We start from the raw sequence: 16,136 nt of genomic DNA on the forward strand, positions 1-16,136 counted from the left end.
CACTTCCGGAATATCTGGTGCTTGTTTTGTAAGACAGTGTCGCAAAATACATTTTTTAACCGATCGTATTAACGCGTGCACTGCTTTTGGAATGAATAACTGCTCTGCCCTCGCTCTCGCCTCTCGACTCATGGCATGGAATAAACAGAAAATCTGATCCTTTGGGATTTTGATTCCCCAGTCTTGTCTATCTGCTTGATTGTATACCCTCAAAGTTTTGCCATCACTGGGTATTCCCATAGGTAATGTATCAGATTTGCTTGTGGAGGTGGCATTTGGGGCAGCTACTTAGGGTACCTTCACACTTTAGCAATGCAGCAGCGATCCGACCAGTGATCTGACCTGGTCAGGATCGCTGCTGCATCGCTACATGGTCGCTGGTGAGCTGTCAAACAGGCAGATCTCACCAGCGACCAGTGACCAGCCCCCAGCCAGCAGTGACGCTGCGCTTGCACAGAGCCGGTGTCTGGAAGCTGCGGACACTGGTAGCTAAGGTAAACATCGGGTATGGTTACCCGATGTTTACATTAGTTACCAGCGCACACCGCTTAGCTTAGCGTGTGCAGGGAGCAGGAGCCGGCACTGGCAGCATGAGAGCTGCGGAGGCTGGTAACTAAGGTAAATATCGGGTAACCACCTTGGTTACCCGATGTTTACCTTGGTTACAAGCTTACCGCAGGCTGTCAGACGCCGGCTCCAGCTCCCTGCACATTCAGGATTGTTGCTCTCTCGCTGTCTCACACAGCGATGTGTGCTTATCAGCGGGAGAGCAACAATAAAAAAAACGAACCAGGGCTGTGTGTAACGAGCAGCGATCTCACAGCAGGGGCCAGATCACTGCTCAGTGTCACACACAGCGAGATCGCTAATGAGGTCACAAAAAACGTGACTCAGCAGCGATCTCAGTAGCGATTTCGCTGTGTGTGAAGTACCTCTTAGTGTGCTGGGGAGTTTGTGTACTGAAGGTCAAAGGCGTATATAGCGTTGTGCAATTTGAATTGCATCTATCACCATTGTTTGTTAAGCACTACTTTTCTCACAGTTAACCATCCCTTGAGTATTTTTTCTTGTAGACCCTCAACTTCAAATTTATTGTTCTACTTTCCCCCCCACTTTGTTCTCTCTACTTCGATCGTATTGACTCTTTTTTGGGCATATAGTGTCACCAATGAGATCTGATCCTTTCTTCCACCCAACAAGATATCAAATCCGTTCCTAATTCCCAGTATCCCCCAGCATTTCATTATGGACGAGTAATGGCTCACCAGTTGTCTGTACTGAAAGTGTTAAATAGCGAATATACGTCCAACATTTCTTGCCAGTTAAAGGCCCTGCCCTCTTCTAGATTTAGTAAATCTAATTTTTTAATTCCCTTTAGTTTCCATTCTACAAAAAACTTGTTTTGCTGTCCATTGCCACCTAATCTTAGAGCAACATAATGTAGGGGCAAAGATCCTGATTCCAGCGATGTGTCACTTACTGGGCTGCTTAGTGTAGCGCTTATAAAATCATTATAGTGGTACCTCGCTTAACGAGAATTTCTCTTAACAAGCAAAGCTTTCTGTAAATTTGTAACTCTGTTTACGAGAAAGCTTTGCTGTACGAGCGAAACTCTCACCGCACACACTTCCGGTTACGTACATCCACCACGCTCTGACACGCACTAGCAGTCCACACAAAACACACACAATCACGCACACACATACAGTATTATGCTCACCTTACCTTACGTTCCACCGCCGGCCTCATGGTTCTTGTAGTCCGCCGGTACATCGCAACATCCTCGCGGCGAACTACAAGACCCATGAGGCCGGCGATGGAACGGAAGGTAAGGTGAGCATAATATGTGTACCTTACGTTCCATCGCTGGCCTCCTGGGTCCTGCAGTTCGCCGCTCCACTCCAGGCTGTGCATCGGCAACCATAGCGACAAAGCAGGAACTTCCGCTGTCACCGCTACTCAAAGGTAGTGAGCTGGCCAATCAGAGGCAAGAGTCTCCGGCCTTTGACGTCAGCGCTCTGCCAGCGGAAGTTCCTTCCTCGTCGTTATGGTAACCTGATACACAGCCAGTACCGGAGAATAGCAAGTCCCAGGAGACCGGCGATGGAACGGAAGGTAAGGTGAGCATAATATATGCGCGTGCTTGTGTGAGTTTTTGTGTGTTTGTGCATGTGTGGAATGACAATAGGGGACCAGGATGGGACATTTAGCAAGTTGTGGAACGAATTGTCTGCATTGCAATGATTTCCTATGTGAAATCTTGCTTTGCTGAACGAGTAACTTGGTTAACAAGCACAGTGCCAGAACGGATTCTTCTCGTTAACCAAGGATCCACTGTATTTATTTAGCAGAAGATTATCATTACGGGACTACTTCGCATGCTGCCAGGTAGTCCTGTATATTCATGAGCTCTGTATAACTGCTAGATCTGCAGCAGAGAAAACATTAATTTTATCAAAAATAACAGCAAACAGCTTGTAAGTGACACATCACTGGAATCAGTGTCTCTGTCCCTACATTATGCTGCTCTCAGATGGGGGAGCAAAAACCTGGTGACAGATTCCCTTTAAGTCAACGAGCTAAGTCTACAGTGACCCCAAGTAATTGAATACACTTATCCCCACAACGTACCGTTGCTTGGTCAAGCAGAGCTCTCGGAGGAGATGCTGTTCTTCATAACTAATCCACTGGTCCCCGGGCTCCTCCTGGTCCAGCTGCTCAGAAACGTGGACTGGATTCCATCCAGTCATGATGTCGAAGGTGATCACACATCCCAGGGAGTGGGACACGATAGACACTTTGCCTCCTCGGTCCTCAAACTCTGGGTTTCGGGAGCAGAACAGGTTGTAGAGCCGGTTCAGCTCTTGCTGTAATCCTTTCACTAACTGCGAAATGAAAAACACAAGTTTCTTATTAATGAAAGCTGCAAAGAAGGGAATTTTGTTACTTACCGTAAATTCCTTTTCTTCTAGCTCCTATTGGGAGACCCAGACGATTGGGTGTATAGCACTGCCTCCGGAGGCCACACAAAGCATTACACTAAAAAGTGTAAGGCCCCTCCCCTTCTGGCTATACACCCCCAGTGGGATCACTGGCTCACCAGTTTTAGTGCAAAAGCAAGAAGGAGGAAAGCCAAGAACTGGTTTAAACAAATTCACTCCGAAGTAACATCGGAGAACTGAAAACCATTCAACATGAACAACATGTGTACCCGAAAAACAACCAAAAATCCCGAAGGACAACAGGGCGGGTGCTGGGTCTCCCAATAGGAGCTAGAAGAAAAGGAATTTACGGTAAGTAACAAAATTCCCTTCTTCTTCGGCGCTCCATTGGGAGACCCAGACGATTGGGACGTCCAAAAGCTGTCCCTGGGTGGGTAAAGAAATACCTCATGTTAGAGCTGCAAAGACAGCCCTCCCCTACGGGGAGGCAACTGCCGCCTGCAGGACTCTTCTACCTAGGCTGGCGTCCGCCGAAGCATAGGTATGCACCTGATAATGTTTGGTGAAAGTGTGCAGACTCGACCAGGTAGCTGCCTGGCACACCTGTTGAGCCGTAGCCTGGTGTCGTAATGCCCAGGACGCACCCACGGCTCTGGTAGAATGGGCCTTCAGCCCTGATGGAACCGGAAGCCCAGCAGAACGGTAGGCTTCAAGAATTGGTTCTTTGATCCATCGAGCCAGGGTGGCTTTGGAAGCCTGCGACCCTTTGCGCTTACCAGCGACAAGGACAAAGAGTGCATCCGAGCGGCGCAGGGGCGCCGTGCGGGAAATGTAGATTCTGAGTGCTCTCACCAGATCCAACAAATGTAAATCCTTTTCATACCGATGAACTGCATGCGGATAAAAGGAAGGCAAGGAGATATCCTGATTAAGATGAAAAGAGGATACCACCTTAGGGAGAAACTCCTGAATGGGACGCAGCACTACCTTGTCCTGGTGGAACACCAGGAAAGGAGCTTTGGATGACAGCGCTGCTAGTTCAGACACTCTCCGAAGAGACGTGACCGCTACCAGAAAGGCCACTTTCTGTGAGAGTCGAGAAAGTGACACATCCCTCAGAGGCTCGAAGGGCGGCTTCTGGAGAGTAACAAGGACCTTGTTTAGATCCCACGGATCTAACGGCCGCCTGTACGGAGGTACGATATGACAAACCCCCTGCAGGAACGTGCGCACCTGAGAAAGTCGTGCTAGACGCTTCTGAAAAAACACGGATAGTGCCGAGACTTGCCCTTTAAGGGAGCCGAGCGACAAGCCCTTTTCCAACCCAGATTGTAGGAAGGAAAGAAAGACAGGTAACGCGAATGGCCAGGGAGATACTCCTTGTGCAGAGCACCAGGATAAGAAAATCTTCCACGTTCTGTGGTAGATCTTAGCAGAAGTGGACTTCCTAGCCTGTCTCATGGTGGCAACGACCCCTTGGGATAATCCTGAAGACGCTAGGATCCAGGACTCAATGGCCACACAGTCAGGTTCAGGGCCGCAGAATTCCGATGGAAAAAACGGCCCTTGGGACAGTAAGTCTGGACGGTCTGGTAGTGCCCACGGTTGGCCGACCGTGAGATGCCACAGATCCGGGTACCACGACCTCCTCGGCCAGTCTGGGGCGACTAGTATGACGCGGCCGCAATCGGATCTGATCTTGCGTAACACTCTGGGCAAGAGTGCCAGAGGTGGAAACACATAAGGGAGCCGGAATTGCGACCAATCTTGCACTAAGGCGTCTGCCGCCAGAGCTCTTTGATCGCGAGACCGCGCTATGAAGGTCGGGACCTTGTTGTTGTGCCGAGACGCCATTAGGTCGACGTCCGGCACCCCCCAGCGGCGGCAGATTTCCTGAAACACGTCCGGGTGAAGGGACCATTCCCCTGCGTCCATGCCCTGGCGACTGAGGAAGTCTGCTTCCCAGTTTTCTACGCCCGGGATGTGAACTGCTGATATGGTGGAAGCTCTTTCCTCTACCCACATGAGAATTCGCCTGACTTCCTGGAAGGCTTGCCGACTGCGTGTCCCTCCTTGGTGGTTGATGTATGCCACCGCTGTGGAGTTGTCCGACTGAATTCGGATCTGCTTTCCTTCCAGCCACTGCTGGAAGGCTAATAGGGCAAGATACACTGCCCTGATTTCCAGAACATTGATCTGAAGGGTGGACTCCTGCTGAGTCCACGTCCCTTGAGCCCTGTGGTGGAGAAAAACTGCTCCCCACCCTGACAGACTCGCGTCTGTCGTGACCACTGCCCAGGATGGGGGCAGGAATGATCTTCCCTGCGTTAATGAGGTGGGAAGGAGCCACCATAGCAGAGAATCCTTGGCCGTCTGAGAAAGGGAGACTTTCCTGTCTAGGGAAGTTGTCTTCCCGTCCCACTGGCGGAGAATGTCCCATTGAAGTGGACGCAGATGAAACTGCGCGAACGGGACTGCCTCCATTGCTGCCACCATCTTCCCTAGGAAGTGCATGAGGCGCCTTAAGGGGTGCGACTGACCCTGAAGGAGAGACTGCACCCCTGTCCGTAGAGACCGCTGCTTGTCCAGCGGAAGCTTCACTATCGCTGAGAGAGTATGAAACTCCATGCCAAGATACGTTAGTGATTGAGTCGGTGCCAGGTTTGACTTTGAAAAGTTGATGATCCACCCGAAAGTCTGGAGAGTTTCCAGCGCAACATTCAGGCTGTGTTGGCATGCCTCTTGAGAGGGTGCTTTGACAAGTAGATCGTCTAAGTAAGGGATCACCGAATGACCCTGAGAATGCAAGACTGCTACCACTGCCGCCATGACCTTGGTGAAAACCCGTGGGGCTGTCGCCAGACCAAATGGCAGAGCTACGAACTGGAGATGGTCGTCTCCTATCACGAAACGTAGGAAACGTTGGTGCTCTGTAGCAATCGGCACGTGGAGATAAGCATCTTTGATGTCTATTGATGCAAGGAAATCTCCTTGAGACATTGAGGCAATGACAGAGCGGAGGGATTCCATCCGGAACCGCCTGGCGTTCACATGCTTGTTGAGCAGCTTTAGGTCTAGAACAGGACGGAACGAGCCGTCCTTTTTTGGAACCACGAAGAGATTGGAGTAAAAACCTTGCCCTTGTTCCTGCAGAGGAACAGGGATCACCACTCCTTCTGCTTTTAGTGAGCACACCGCCTGCAGAAGGGCATCTGCTCGGTCGGGATGTGGGGAGGTTCTGAAGAACCGAGGCGGAGGACGAGAACTGAATTCTATCCTGTACCCGTGAGACAAAATGTCTGCTACCCACCGGTCTTTGACCTGTGGCAGCCAAATGTCGCAAAAGCGGGAGAGCCTGCCACCGACCGAGGATGCGGAGGGCTGAGGCCGAAAGTCATGAGGCAGCCGCCTTGGAAGCGGTTCCTCCGGTTGCTTTCTTGGGGCGTGACTGAGCCCGCCAGGAATCTGAGCTCCTTTGCTCCTTCTGAGTCCCTTTGGACGAGAAGAAATGGGTCTTGCTGGAGCCTCGAAAGGACCGAAACCTCGACTGCCACTTCCTCTGTTGAGGTTTGCTTGATCTGGGCTGGGGTAAGGAGGAGTCCTTACCCTTGGATTGCTTAATGATTTCAGCCAATTGTTCACCAAACAGTCTATCTACAGATAGCGGCAAGCTGGTTAAACATTTTTTGGAAGCAGAATCCGCTTTCCATTCCTTTAACCACAAGGCTCTGCGCAAGACAACAGAGTTGGCAGACGCAATTGAGGTACGGCTTGTAGAGTCCAGGACAGCGTTGATAGCGTAAGTCGCAAACGCAGACATTTGCGAGGTTAGGGACGCTACTCGCGGCACTGCTGGACATAAGATAGAGTCCACCTGTGCCAGGCCAGCTGAAATAGCTTGGAGTGCCCACACGGCCGCGAATGCTGGAGCAAACGACGCGCCAATAGCTTCATAGACAGACTTTAACCAAAGGTCCATCTGTCTGTCATTGGCATCTTTAAGTGAAGCCCCATCTTCCACTGCAACTATGGATCTAGCTGCAAGCCTGGAGATTGGGGGATCCACCTTTGGACACTGGGTCCAGCGTTTGACCACGTCAGGGGGAAAGGGATAACGTGTATCCTTAAGACGTTTGGAGAAACGCTTATCTGGGTAGGCATGGTGTTTCTGGACTGATTCTCTGAAGTCAGCGTGGTCCAGAAAAGTACTCAGTTTAGGCTTGGGATACCTGAAATGGAACTTCTCCTGCTGTGCAGCTGCCTCCTCTGCAGAAGGGGCTGGGGGAGAAATATCCAACAGTCTATTGATGGCCGCTATAAGGTCATTTACCATGGCGTCACCATCAGGAGTATCCAGATTGAGAGCGGTTTCAGGATTAGACTCCTGATCACCCTCCTCTGTCTCATCATGTAGAGACTCTTCTCGCTGAGACCCTGATCCGCGTGATGACGTGGGGGGTCTCTCCCAGCGAGCACGCTTAGGCTGCCTGGGACTGTCATCTGAATCAGAGCCGTCAGGCTGAGATGCCTGGGACCCCCTTGAAGCACTGATTAACTCCAACTGAGGGGGATCGGGGAACATTGCCGCAGCAGTGTCCATGGACTGAGTAACTGGCCTGGCCTGCAAGGTCTCTAGGATTTTTGTCATAGTGACAGACATCCTGTCAGCGAAAACAGCAAACTCTGTCCCCGTCACCGGGACAGGATTCACCGGCGACTCTGCCTGGGCCACTACCACCATAGGCTCCGGCTGACGAAGTGGCACAGGGACCGAACATTGCACACAATGGGGGTCATTGTAACCTGCCGGTAGATTAGCCCCACAAGCAGCACAAGCAGCGTTCACAGCCTGTGTCTTGGCACCCTTGCGTTTTGCAGATGACATGTTGTCGTCTCCTCAGAGCAATAGGGGTATACAGCCAAGAAGCGACCTTACAGTGCAATATATATATAGATATATCTGGTACAGGAAAAAGTACATCAAATAACACTGTGGCACTAGTGGGGCCAGCACGAATGTGCTGCTTACCGCCCGCTTAACGCGGGTGTGTGGTCGCCAGAAATCCCTTGTCTGGGTCTCCCAGAGCCTGTGTCCGTTCCCCAGCCAGACTGCATGCAGGAATGGCTGCCGGCGTCTCTGTGGAGGGGGGGGCGGGCCCTGGGTGTGCTCAGACAAAAAGCGGGAAACCTGCGTCCCACTGTGCCCAGTGAGAGGGCTGGAGCATGTAAATAAGGCTCCAGCCCTCGGCGCTGACGATTGCACAACGCCTGTCCCCTTCCCTGATTGACAGGGAGGGGGCGGGAACGAAGTGGAGCTAGGCCGCAAAAGCCGGGGACTAGATTTATAAGCACCGCCGTCGTAAAAGCACGGTCGGCGCTAAGTCCCCGGCGCACTACAAGTCCCAGCCGCGCCGCCGCTCCCGGAGCGGCCGGCGCGGTAGTTCCCAACACATAAAGTCACTCAGCCAAGCTGCAGTGACTCAAACCCCAGCGCGCAGCGCTACTGTCCCCGGCGCACTAGCACACCCAGCAAGTCTGGAGTGTGCGCGGCCAGGCCATAGGGGGACACAGAGTACCTGAATGTTGCAGGGCCTTGTCCCTGAACGGTACCCCGGCTCCTTATCCAGCAGGTTCAATGGGTCTGTGGACGGAGCCCGGCCTCAGGGCTTGGAGGCCGGTAAGATCCCACTTCCTCAGAGCCCCTCAGGGGGATGGGGAAGGAAAACAGCATGTGGGCTCCCGCCTCCGTACCCGCAATGGGTACCTCAACCTTACAAACCACAAGTGGGGTGAGAAGGGAGCATGCTGGGGGCCCTAGTATGGGCCCTCTTTTCTTCCATCCGACATAGTCAGCAGCTGCTGCTGACTAAACAGTGGAGCTATGCGTGGATGTCTGACCTCCTTCGCACAAAGCAGAAAACTGGTGAGCCAGTGATCCCACTGGGGGTGTATAGCCAGAAGGGGAGGGGCCTTACACTTTTTAGTGTAATGCTTTGTGTGGCCTCCGGAGGCAGTGCTATGCACCCAATCGTCTGGGTCTCCCAATGGAGCGCCGAAGAAAGCTCAATTTATAATTTAAAGGCATAGGTATGAAGAGGCAGGTAACTTGCTACTTGAGTCGCCAGTAGAAGACAAAACATCTGGGTTTTTTTTCTAAATTTACCATGTTCACTATATCATAGAATGTTAGAGTTGGAAGGGACCTCTGGGGTCATCGTGCCCAACCCCCCCGCTCAACGCAGGATTCACTAAACCTCCGCAAATGTCTGTCCAGCCTCTGAAGACGTCCATTGATGGAGAAGTCACCACCTCTTAGGGCCACCTGTTCCACTCATTGATCACTCTCAAAAAGTTAATTCTAATGTCTAACCTGTATCTTCTCCCCATCAGTTTCATTTTATTGCTTCTTGTGTTGCCATGTGCAAATGAGAATAAGGAAGATCCTGCTACACTAACAGCCCTACGGGTATTTGTAGACAGCTATTAGGTCTCCTCTCAGTGTTTTTATTTCAAGCTAAACATTCTCAGATCCTTTAACCATTCCTCGTAGGACATAGTATGCTGGCTGCTCACAATCCTGGTCGCTCTTCTCAGAACTTGCTGCAGTTTTTCAATATCTTTTTCAAAATGTGGTGCCCAGAACTGGACATAGTACTCCAGATGAGGTCTGACCAAAGTGGAGTCGAGTGGGATAATGACTTCTCATGATCTAGACTCTTTGCTTCTGTTAATACATCCCAGTACTGTGTTTGGCTTTTTTTGCTGCTGCATCACATGGTTGATTCATGGGCAGTCTGTGATCTATTAGTAAACAAGTCTTTTTTACACGTGCTGTTAGCTCTATTCCTCCCATTCTGTAGATATTTTAGTTTTTCTTGCCCTGATATAGAATTTTGCCATTTTCAATTAAATACAACTCTATTAGTTACCACCATTGTTCCAGCTAATCTAGATCCTTCTGAATCCTCTCTCTAGCATTAGCTAGCCCTCCTAGCTTAATTTGATTACAGAGAAGAATACAGAGGGGTGATAATGCCACGCCAAATGATCACTTGTTAAAATGTCAGATTAACGTGTCTTTATTATTGGCATAGGTCTACGCGTTTCAGGAGCTCTGCTCCCTTCCTCAGTACCGTCAAGCACCAAAGAAACATCAACATTTCTTTGGAGCTTGACGGTCCTGAGGAAGGGAGCAGAGCTCCTGAAACGCGTAGACCTATGCCAATAATAAAGACACGTTAATTTGACATTTTAACAAGTGATCATTTGGCGCGGCATTATCACCCCTCTCTATTCTTCTCTGTTATCTGCCATTGGGTGGCTGCAGCCTGGATCAAAGTTATACACGCGAGTCAAGGAGTTGTGACTTGCACAACTGCATCTGGTGAGTATTTACTCCCCCCTCCTCACCCCACATATATTGGGGTAATACCCTATCTGCGCTTTTTTATTTCCACAGCTCTTTTCTATTAGCTTAATTTGATTAGTTTACCTACAGTTTCTTTATCTAGCTCATTTATAAAAACGTTGAACAACACAGACCAAGACAGAGTCTTATGGTACCCCACTTGAAAACACACTTCCAACTGGACGTGCGACCAACCATAGTCTTATCAATCCTATACTTGGTCATTTTTTTCAATAAGGGTAGTATGAGATACTTTATCAATTGCTTTGCTGAAGTCAAGATATACTAGATCTACTGCATTTCCCTGATTCACCCAGTCAGTGATTCTATCACAGAAGGAAATTAGATTAGCCTGGTATGACTTAATTTCAACAAACCCATGCTGGCTCGGGTTAATTACTGCATGCTTATCCAAGTACTTATATAAATGCGTTTAATAATTTGTTCAAAGATTTTTTTTTTTTACTGGTAAAAAAGTAAGCCTCACTGGCCTGTAATTCAATGGCTCAATCTTCTTTCCTTTTTTTAAATATAGGGACAACATTTGGCCTTCTCCAATCTTCTGGGATTTCTCCTGGTCTCCAGGAATTTTCAAAGATTCTGGCATGTGGTTCTGCAATTTACTCTGATCTCTTTTGGTGTCCTAGAACCTAATTCATCTGGGCCAAGAGATATAAATTCATCTAAACTAGCTAAGTAGTCCCTCACCATCTCTCTGTTTATAGATACTGTGCATCCTTCGATAGCACTGTCATAATCATGAATATGGTAAAACTGACTCGGCAGTATGATTCTCAAGGTCAGTACAATTACGCAGATCAACATGTATAGTTTGTTTTTGTCTAGGAGTGCCGAACGCCTATGGAGGAAAACCTGCACACCAGAAAACTTCATCCACTACAAGTTCATGTTAAAGACCTACAACTTTTCCCTTCACCTCGCCAAACAGACCTACTTCACCACCCTTATCTCCTCACTATCCAACAATCCAAAAAAGCTCTGACACCTTTCACTCCCTCCTCAGTCTCAAAGCACAGACCCCTATCACAGAACTTCATTCTGATGACCTGGCCTTGTATTTCACAGAGAAAATGGAAAACATCCGCCGAGAGATCAGCTCCCAGCCACCAAGCTTTGTGAATCCCATCCAGCTCACTTTCCACATTTGACCCAGTCACAGAGGAGGAAGTCTCAAGGCTCCTCTCTTCTTCTCGTCCTACCACTTGCCCTACTGATCCCTTTCCCTCACACCTTCTCCAGTCCCTCTCTCCGGTTGTCATCACTCACCTAACTAAACTCTTCAATCTCTCTCTTCTGGTATCTTCCCCTGTTCCCTCAAACACTATCATTACTCCATTATTAAAAAAACCTTCTCTTGATCCGTCCTGCACAAGCAACTACAGACCAGTCTCCAATCTCCCCTTCATCTCCAAATTCTTGGAGCGCCTGGTCTACTCTTGCCTCACCCGCTACCTCTCCTATCACTCTCTTCTAGATCCTTTACAGTCTGGCTTCCGCCCTTTACACTCAACAGAAACTGCCCTTGTCAAAGTGACCAATGACCTATTGACAGCAAAACATAATGGTGGCCACTCTCTGCTTATTCTTCTTGACCTTTCTGCCGCCTTCGACACTGTTGACCACCATCTCCTTCTCTCTATGCTCCATTCTATGGCCCTAAAGGACACTGCGCTTTCCTGGTTCTCTTCCTATCTTTCTGGCCGCTCAGTGTATCATTTGCAGGCTCCACATCTTCTCCTCTTCCTCTCACTGTTGGGGATCCCTCAAGGTTCAGTCCTTGGCCCTCTTCTTTTCTCCCTCTACACTGCCCTAATTGGACAGACCATCAGCAGATTTGGCTTCCAGTACCATCTTTATGCTGATGACACACAGCTATACACCTCATCCCCTAAGCTCACACCCGCTGTACTACAGAACACCAGGGACTGCCTGACTGCAGTTTGCAATGTCATGTCTGCTCTCTATCTGAAACTTAACCTTTCCAAAACTGAACTTCTTTTCCCTCCATCTGCCAACCTTCCTAAACCTGACATCTCCCTCTCTGTGTGTGGCACAACGATAAATCCTAGGCCGCAGGCCCGCTGTCTGGGGGTTATACTTGACACTGATCTCTCCTTCACCTCCCACATACAATCTCTTGCCCGCTCCTGCCGCTTGCACCTCAAGAACATCTCTAGAATCCGCCCCTTTCTCACAATGGAAACGACAAAAACCCTCACCGTGGCCCTGATCCACTCCCGTCTCTATTAACTGGTCTCCCCCTAACTAGACTCTCCCCTCTACAGTCCATCCTTAATGCAGCAGCCAGGGTCACCTATCTGGCTAACCGCTACTCGGATGCCTCTGCTCTGTGCCAGTCATTGCACTGGCTGCCCATATATCACAGGATCCAATTCAAACTGCTTGTTCTCACCCACAAAGCTCTCCACAGTGCGGCACCCCCCCTACATCTCCACCCTCCTCTCTGTCGATCACTCCACCTGTTCTCTACGCTCTGCAAATGACTTCGACTAACATCCACAATAATTCGAACCTCCCACTCCCGAATCCAAGACTTCTTCCGAGCTGCACCAAACCTCTGGAACGCTCTACCCCAAGAAGTTAGGACGAATCACAACTTACTCAGCTGCAGACGCACCCTAAAAACGTATCTTTTTAGGGTGGCCTATCACACTCCCTAGTCGAACTAATTTCACCTAATCCCTCCACAACTTCTCAGAAAATAACCCCACGTCAAACTCCATGGCACCCAAATGCATCTCAAGGCTCTGGCCAACTGGTCCAGGAAGCCATTATCTATCCCCCATTTCCTTGAGATGGCTGGATCGTCATTGTAAATAAGTACTTGTACCCCCCCTCCCCTCCATCTCATTGTAGATTGTAAGCTCTCATGAAAAGGGTTGCCTTTTTTCCCTTTAAATATTGTATCTTCTATAACTGTTACTTGTTTGTATATGATAATCCTGAATTGTAAAGCGCTGCGGAATATGTTGGCGCTATAGAAATAATATTATTATTATTATTATTATTATTATTATTATGTGGTGAAAAAAAATGTGGAAATTTGTAAAATAAATAAATAAATAAATAAAATAAATAAATGGCTGTGTGATTATTTTCCAAGACCCGTAGCATTTTCAGAATATGCGACTGTGTGGGTGCTTATTTTTCCGTCCTGAGCTAATATTTTTACCGATACTACTTTGGGGGTAGATATGGTTTGATTGCATCATTTAATTTTATTGCAAAGATTTTCTGTGGCATTCAAGATGTTAAAAAAAAAAAAGCTCTGCTCCCCCATGTTTGAATTTAGGCCATTTACAAAACGGCTTTATTTCTCATTTCAGATGCATTTATAGGCCATGCACAATGTGGTCACAACCTGGCTTCACCAGATGGGTCCAGTCACAGAAGCAAAGGGGCTCATATTTGAAGCCTTCCGTTGCATCATTTACCAATGAGATTGGATGCACCACTGGTGTCTGGCAGCCGCTCATCTTATCCTATATTATACTATGCCAGTTTAGTTGGTGTGGACGGTCATGTGTGTGCACGGGCGTCGAGGAAAACAGCTATCTTAAGTGTACGGCCAGCATGGAAGCGCCAGCCAACAAAGTGGGTGTGGGTGACAGACACATTTTCACAGCCTCACAAGGTCTCGGTGACTCAGTGAGGATTTTTCCAGCAAATTTTGGCACACGATGCCTAAAGCTCAATAATTGATGAGTTACAAGGCTGAGCCGGTGACACTGATACTCTTTAATAAGAAATCGCATTGTTTCTGTCCAACTAGCAGAACAAGAGCAAACATCCATTGACATGGGCTTTCTGGTCCACTTATTATACTGGCCATGTAATGAATGTCAGCATTGTTGTAGAAAATTAGAACATGGGAAATAAAAAACCCCAGTCCGTCACCTTCTCTGTGCCACATCCTAGCAGGACGTGATCCGTGGTGACATTACAGGTACAGGATGGCAACGCTGACAGCGGGCACTAGGAAGGCAGAGTCTTTTTGTATATATTATCCTGGAGGGGGGGGGGCTTTAAATAGGTTTTCTTTACAGGCACAAGCACTGAAAGTAAACTGCAAAAGTGATGCCCATGCAAGTGCTGCGTACACCATGGAGAGAACATGGAATGAGAAAGATCCATTTAATAGGCTCACAGCAGCTCAGGTGTTCGATAAAATAGAAATGATGGAGGAGTGTTTAAAGGGGTTTTCCATTTTCAGCAAAGTGAACCCTAAATGCTCTATTATAACAAAAGGAGCTTTGTTAGTTAGGCAAGAAGGGAATTTTGTTTACTTACTGTAAATTCCTTTTCTTCTAGCTCTAATTGGGAGACCCAGACAATTGGGTTGTATAGGCTATGCCTCCGGAGGCCGCACAAAGTATTACACTCAAAAGTGTTAAGCCCCTCCCCTTCTGCCTATACACCCCCCGTGCTCCCACGGGCTCCTCAGTTTTGGTGCAAAAGCAAGAAGGAGGAAAAAGAATTATAAACTGGTTTAAAGTAACTTCAATCCGAAGGAATATCGGAGAACTGAAACCATTCAACAGGAACAACATGTGTACACAAAAAAACAGGGGCGGGTGCTGGGTCTCCCAATTAGAGCTAGAAGAAAAGGAATTTACGGTAAGTAAACAAAATTCCCTTCTTTGTCGCTCTATTGGGAGACCCAGACAATTGGGACGTCCAAAAGCAGTCCCTGGGTGGGTAAAATAATACCTCGTAAGAGAGCCGTAAAACGGCCTCTTCCTACAGGTGGGCAACCGCCGCCTGAAGGACTCGTCTACCTAGGCTGGCATCCGCCGAAGCATAGGTATGCACTTGATAGTGCTTCGTGAAAGTGTGCAGACTCGACCAGGTAGCCGCCTGACACACCTGCTGAGCCGTAGCCTGGTGCCTCAAAGCCCAGGACGCGCCCACGGCTCTGGTAGAATGGGCCTTCAGCCCTGAGGGAACCGGAAGCCCAGCCGAACGGTAAGCTTCGATAATTGGCTCCTTGATCCACCGAGCCAGGGTTGATTTGGAAGCCTGTGACCCTTTACGCTGGCCAGCGACAAGGACAAAAAGTGCATCCGAGCGGCGCAGGGGCGCCGTACGAGAAATGTAGATTCTGAGTGCTCTCACCAGATCTAACAAGTGCAAATCCTTTTCACATTGGTGAACTGGATGAGGACAAAAAGAAGGTAAGGAGATATCCTGATTGAGATGAAAGGAGGATACCACCTTAGGGAGAAATTCCGGAACCGGACGTAGAACCACCTTGTCCTGGTGAAACACCAGGAAAGGGGTTTTGCATGAAAGCGCTGCTAGCTCAGACACTCTCCGAAGTGAAGTGACTGCTACTAGGAAGACCACTTTCTGCGAAAGGCGTGAGAGAAATATCCCTCATTGGCTCGAATGGTGGTTTCTGAAGAACCATCAGCACCCTGTTCAGATCCCAGGGTTCTAACGGCCGCTTGTAAGGAGGGACGATGTGACAAACCCCCTGCAGGAACGTGCGTACCTGTGGAAGTCTGGCTAGGCGCTTCTGGAAAAACACAGAGAGAGCTGAGACTTGTCCCTTAAGAGAGCCGAGCGACAAACCCTTTTCTAGTCCAGATTGAAGGAAGGACAGAAAAGTGGGCAAGGCAAAAGGCCAGGGAGAAATACCCTGAGAAGAACACCACGACAGGAAAATTTTCCACGTCCTGTGGTAGATTTTAGCGGACGTTGGTTTCCTAGCTTGTCTCATAGTGGCAATGACGTCTTGAGAT

At 48.9% G+C, this 16,136-nt stretch overlaps 1 protein-coding gene across 2 annotated transcripts in view; it reads right to left on the reverse strand.

Moving 5' to 3' along the window:
* Positions 1-16,136, reverse strand: part of DDHD1 (DDHD domain containing 1) — a 103,489-nt gene that overhangs the window by 32,438 nt on the left and 54,915 nt on the right. For both annotated transcript variants that reach the window (XM_075330231.1, XM_075330232.1), the window contains one exon: positions 2,632-2,885. In XM_075330231.1, the coding sequence (XP_075186346.1) occupies positions 2,632-2,885 (254 nt within the window). The remainder of the gene's footprint in view (positions 1-2,631; positions 2,886-16,136) is intronic.

This window comes from Anomaloglossus baeobatrachus, chromosome 12 (assembly GCF_048569485.1).
Source record: "Anomaloglossus baeobatrachus isolate aAnoBae1 chromosome 12, aAnoBae1.hap1, whole genome shotgun sequence".
Lineage (NCBI taxonomy): Eukaryota > Metazoa > Chordata > Amphibia > Anura > Aromobatidae > Anomaloglossus > Anomaloglossus baeobatrachus.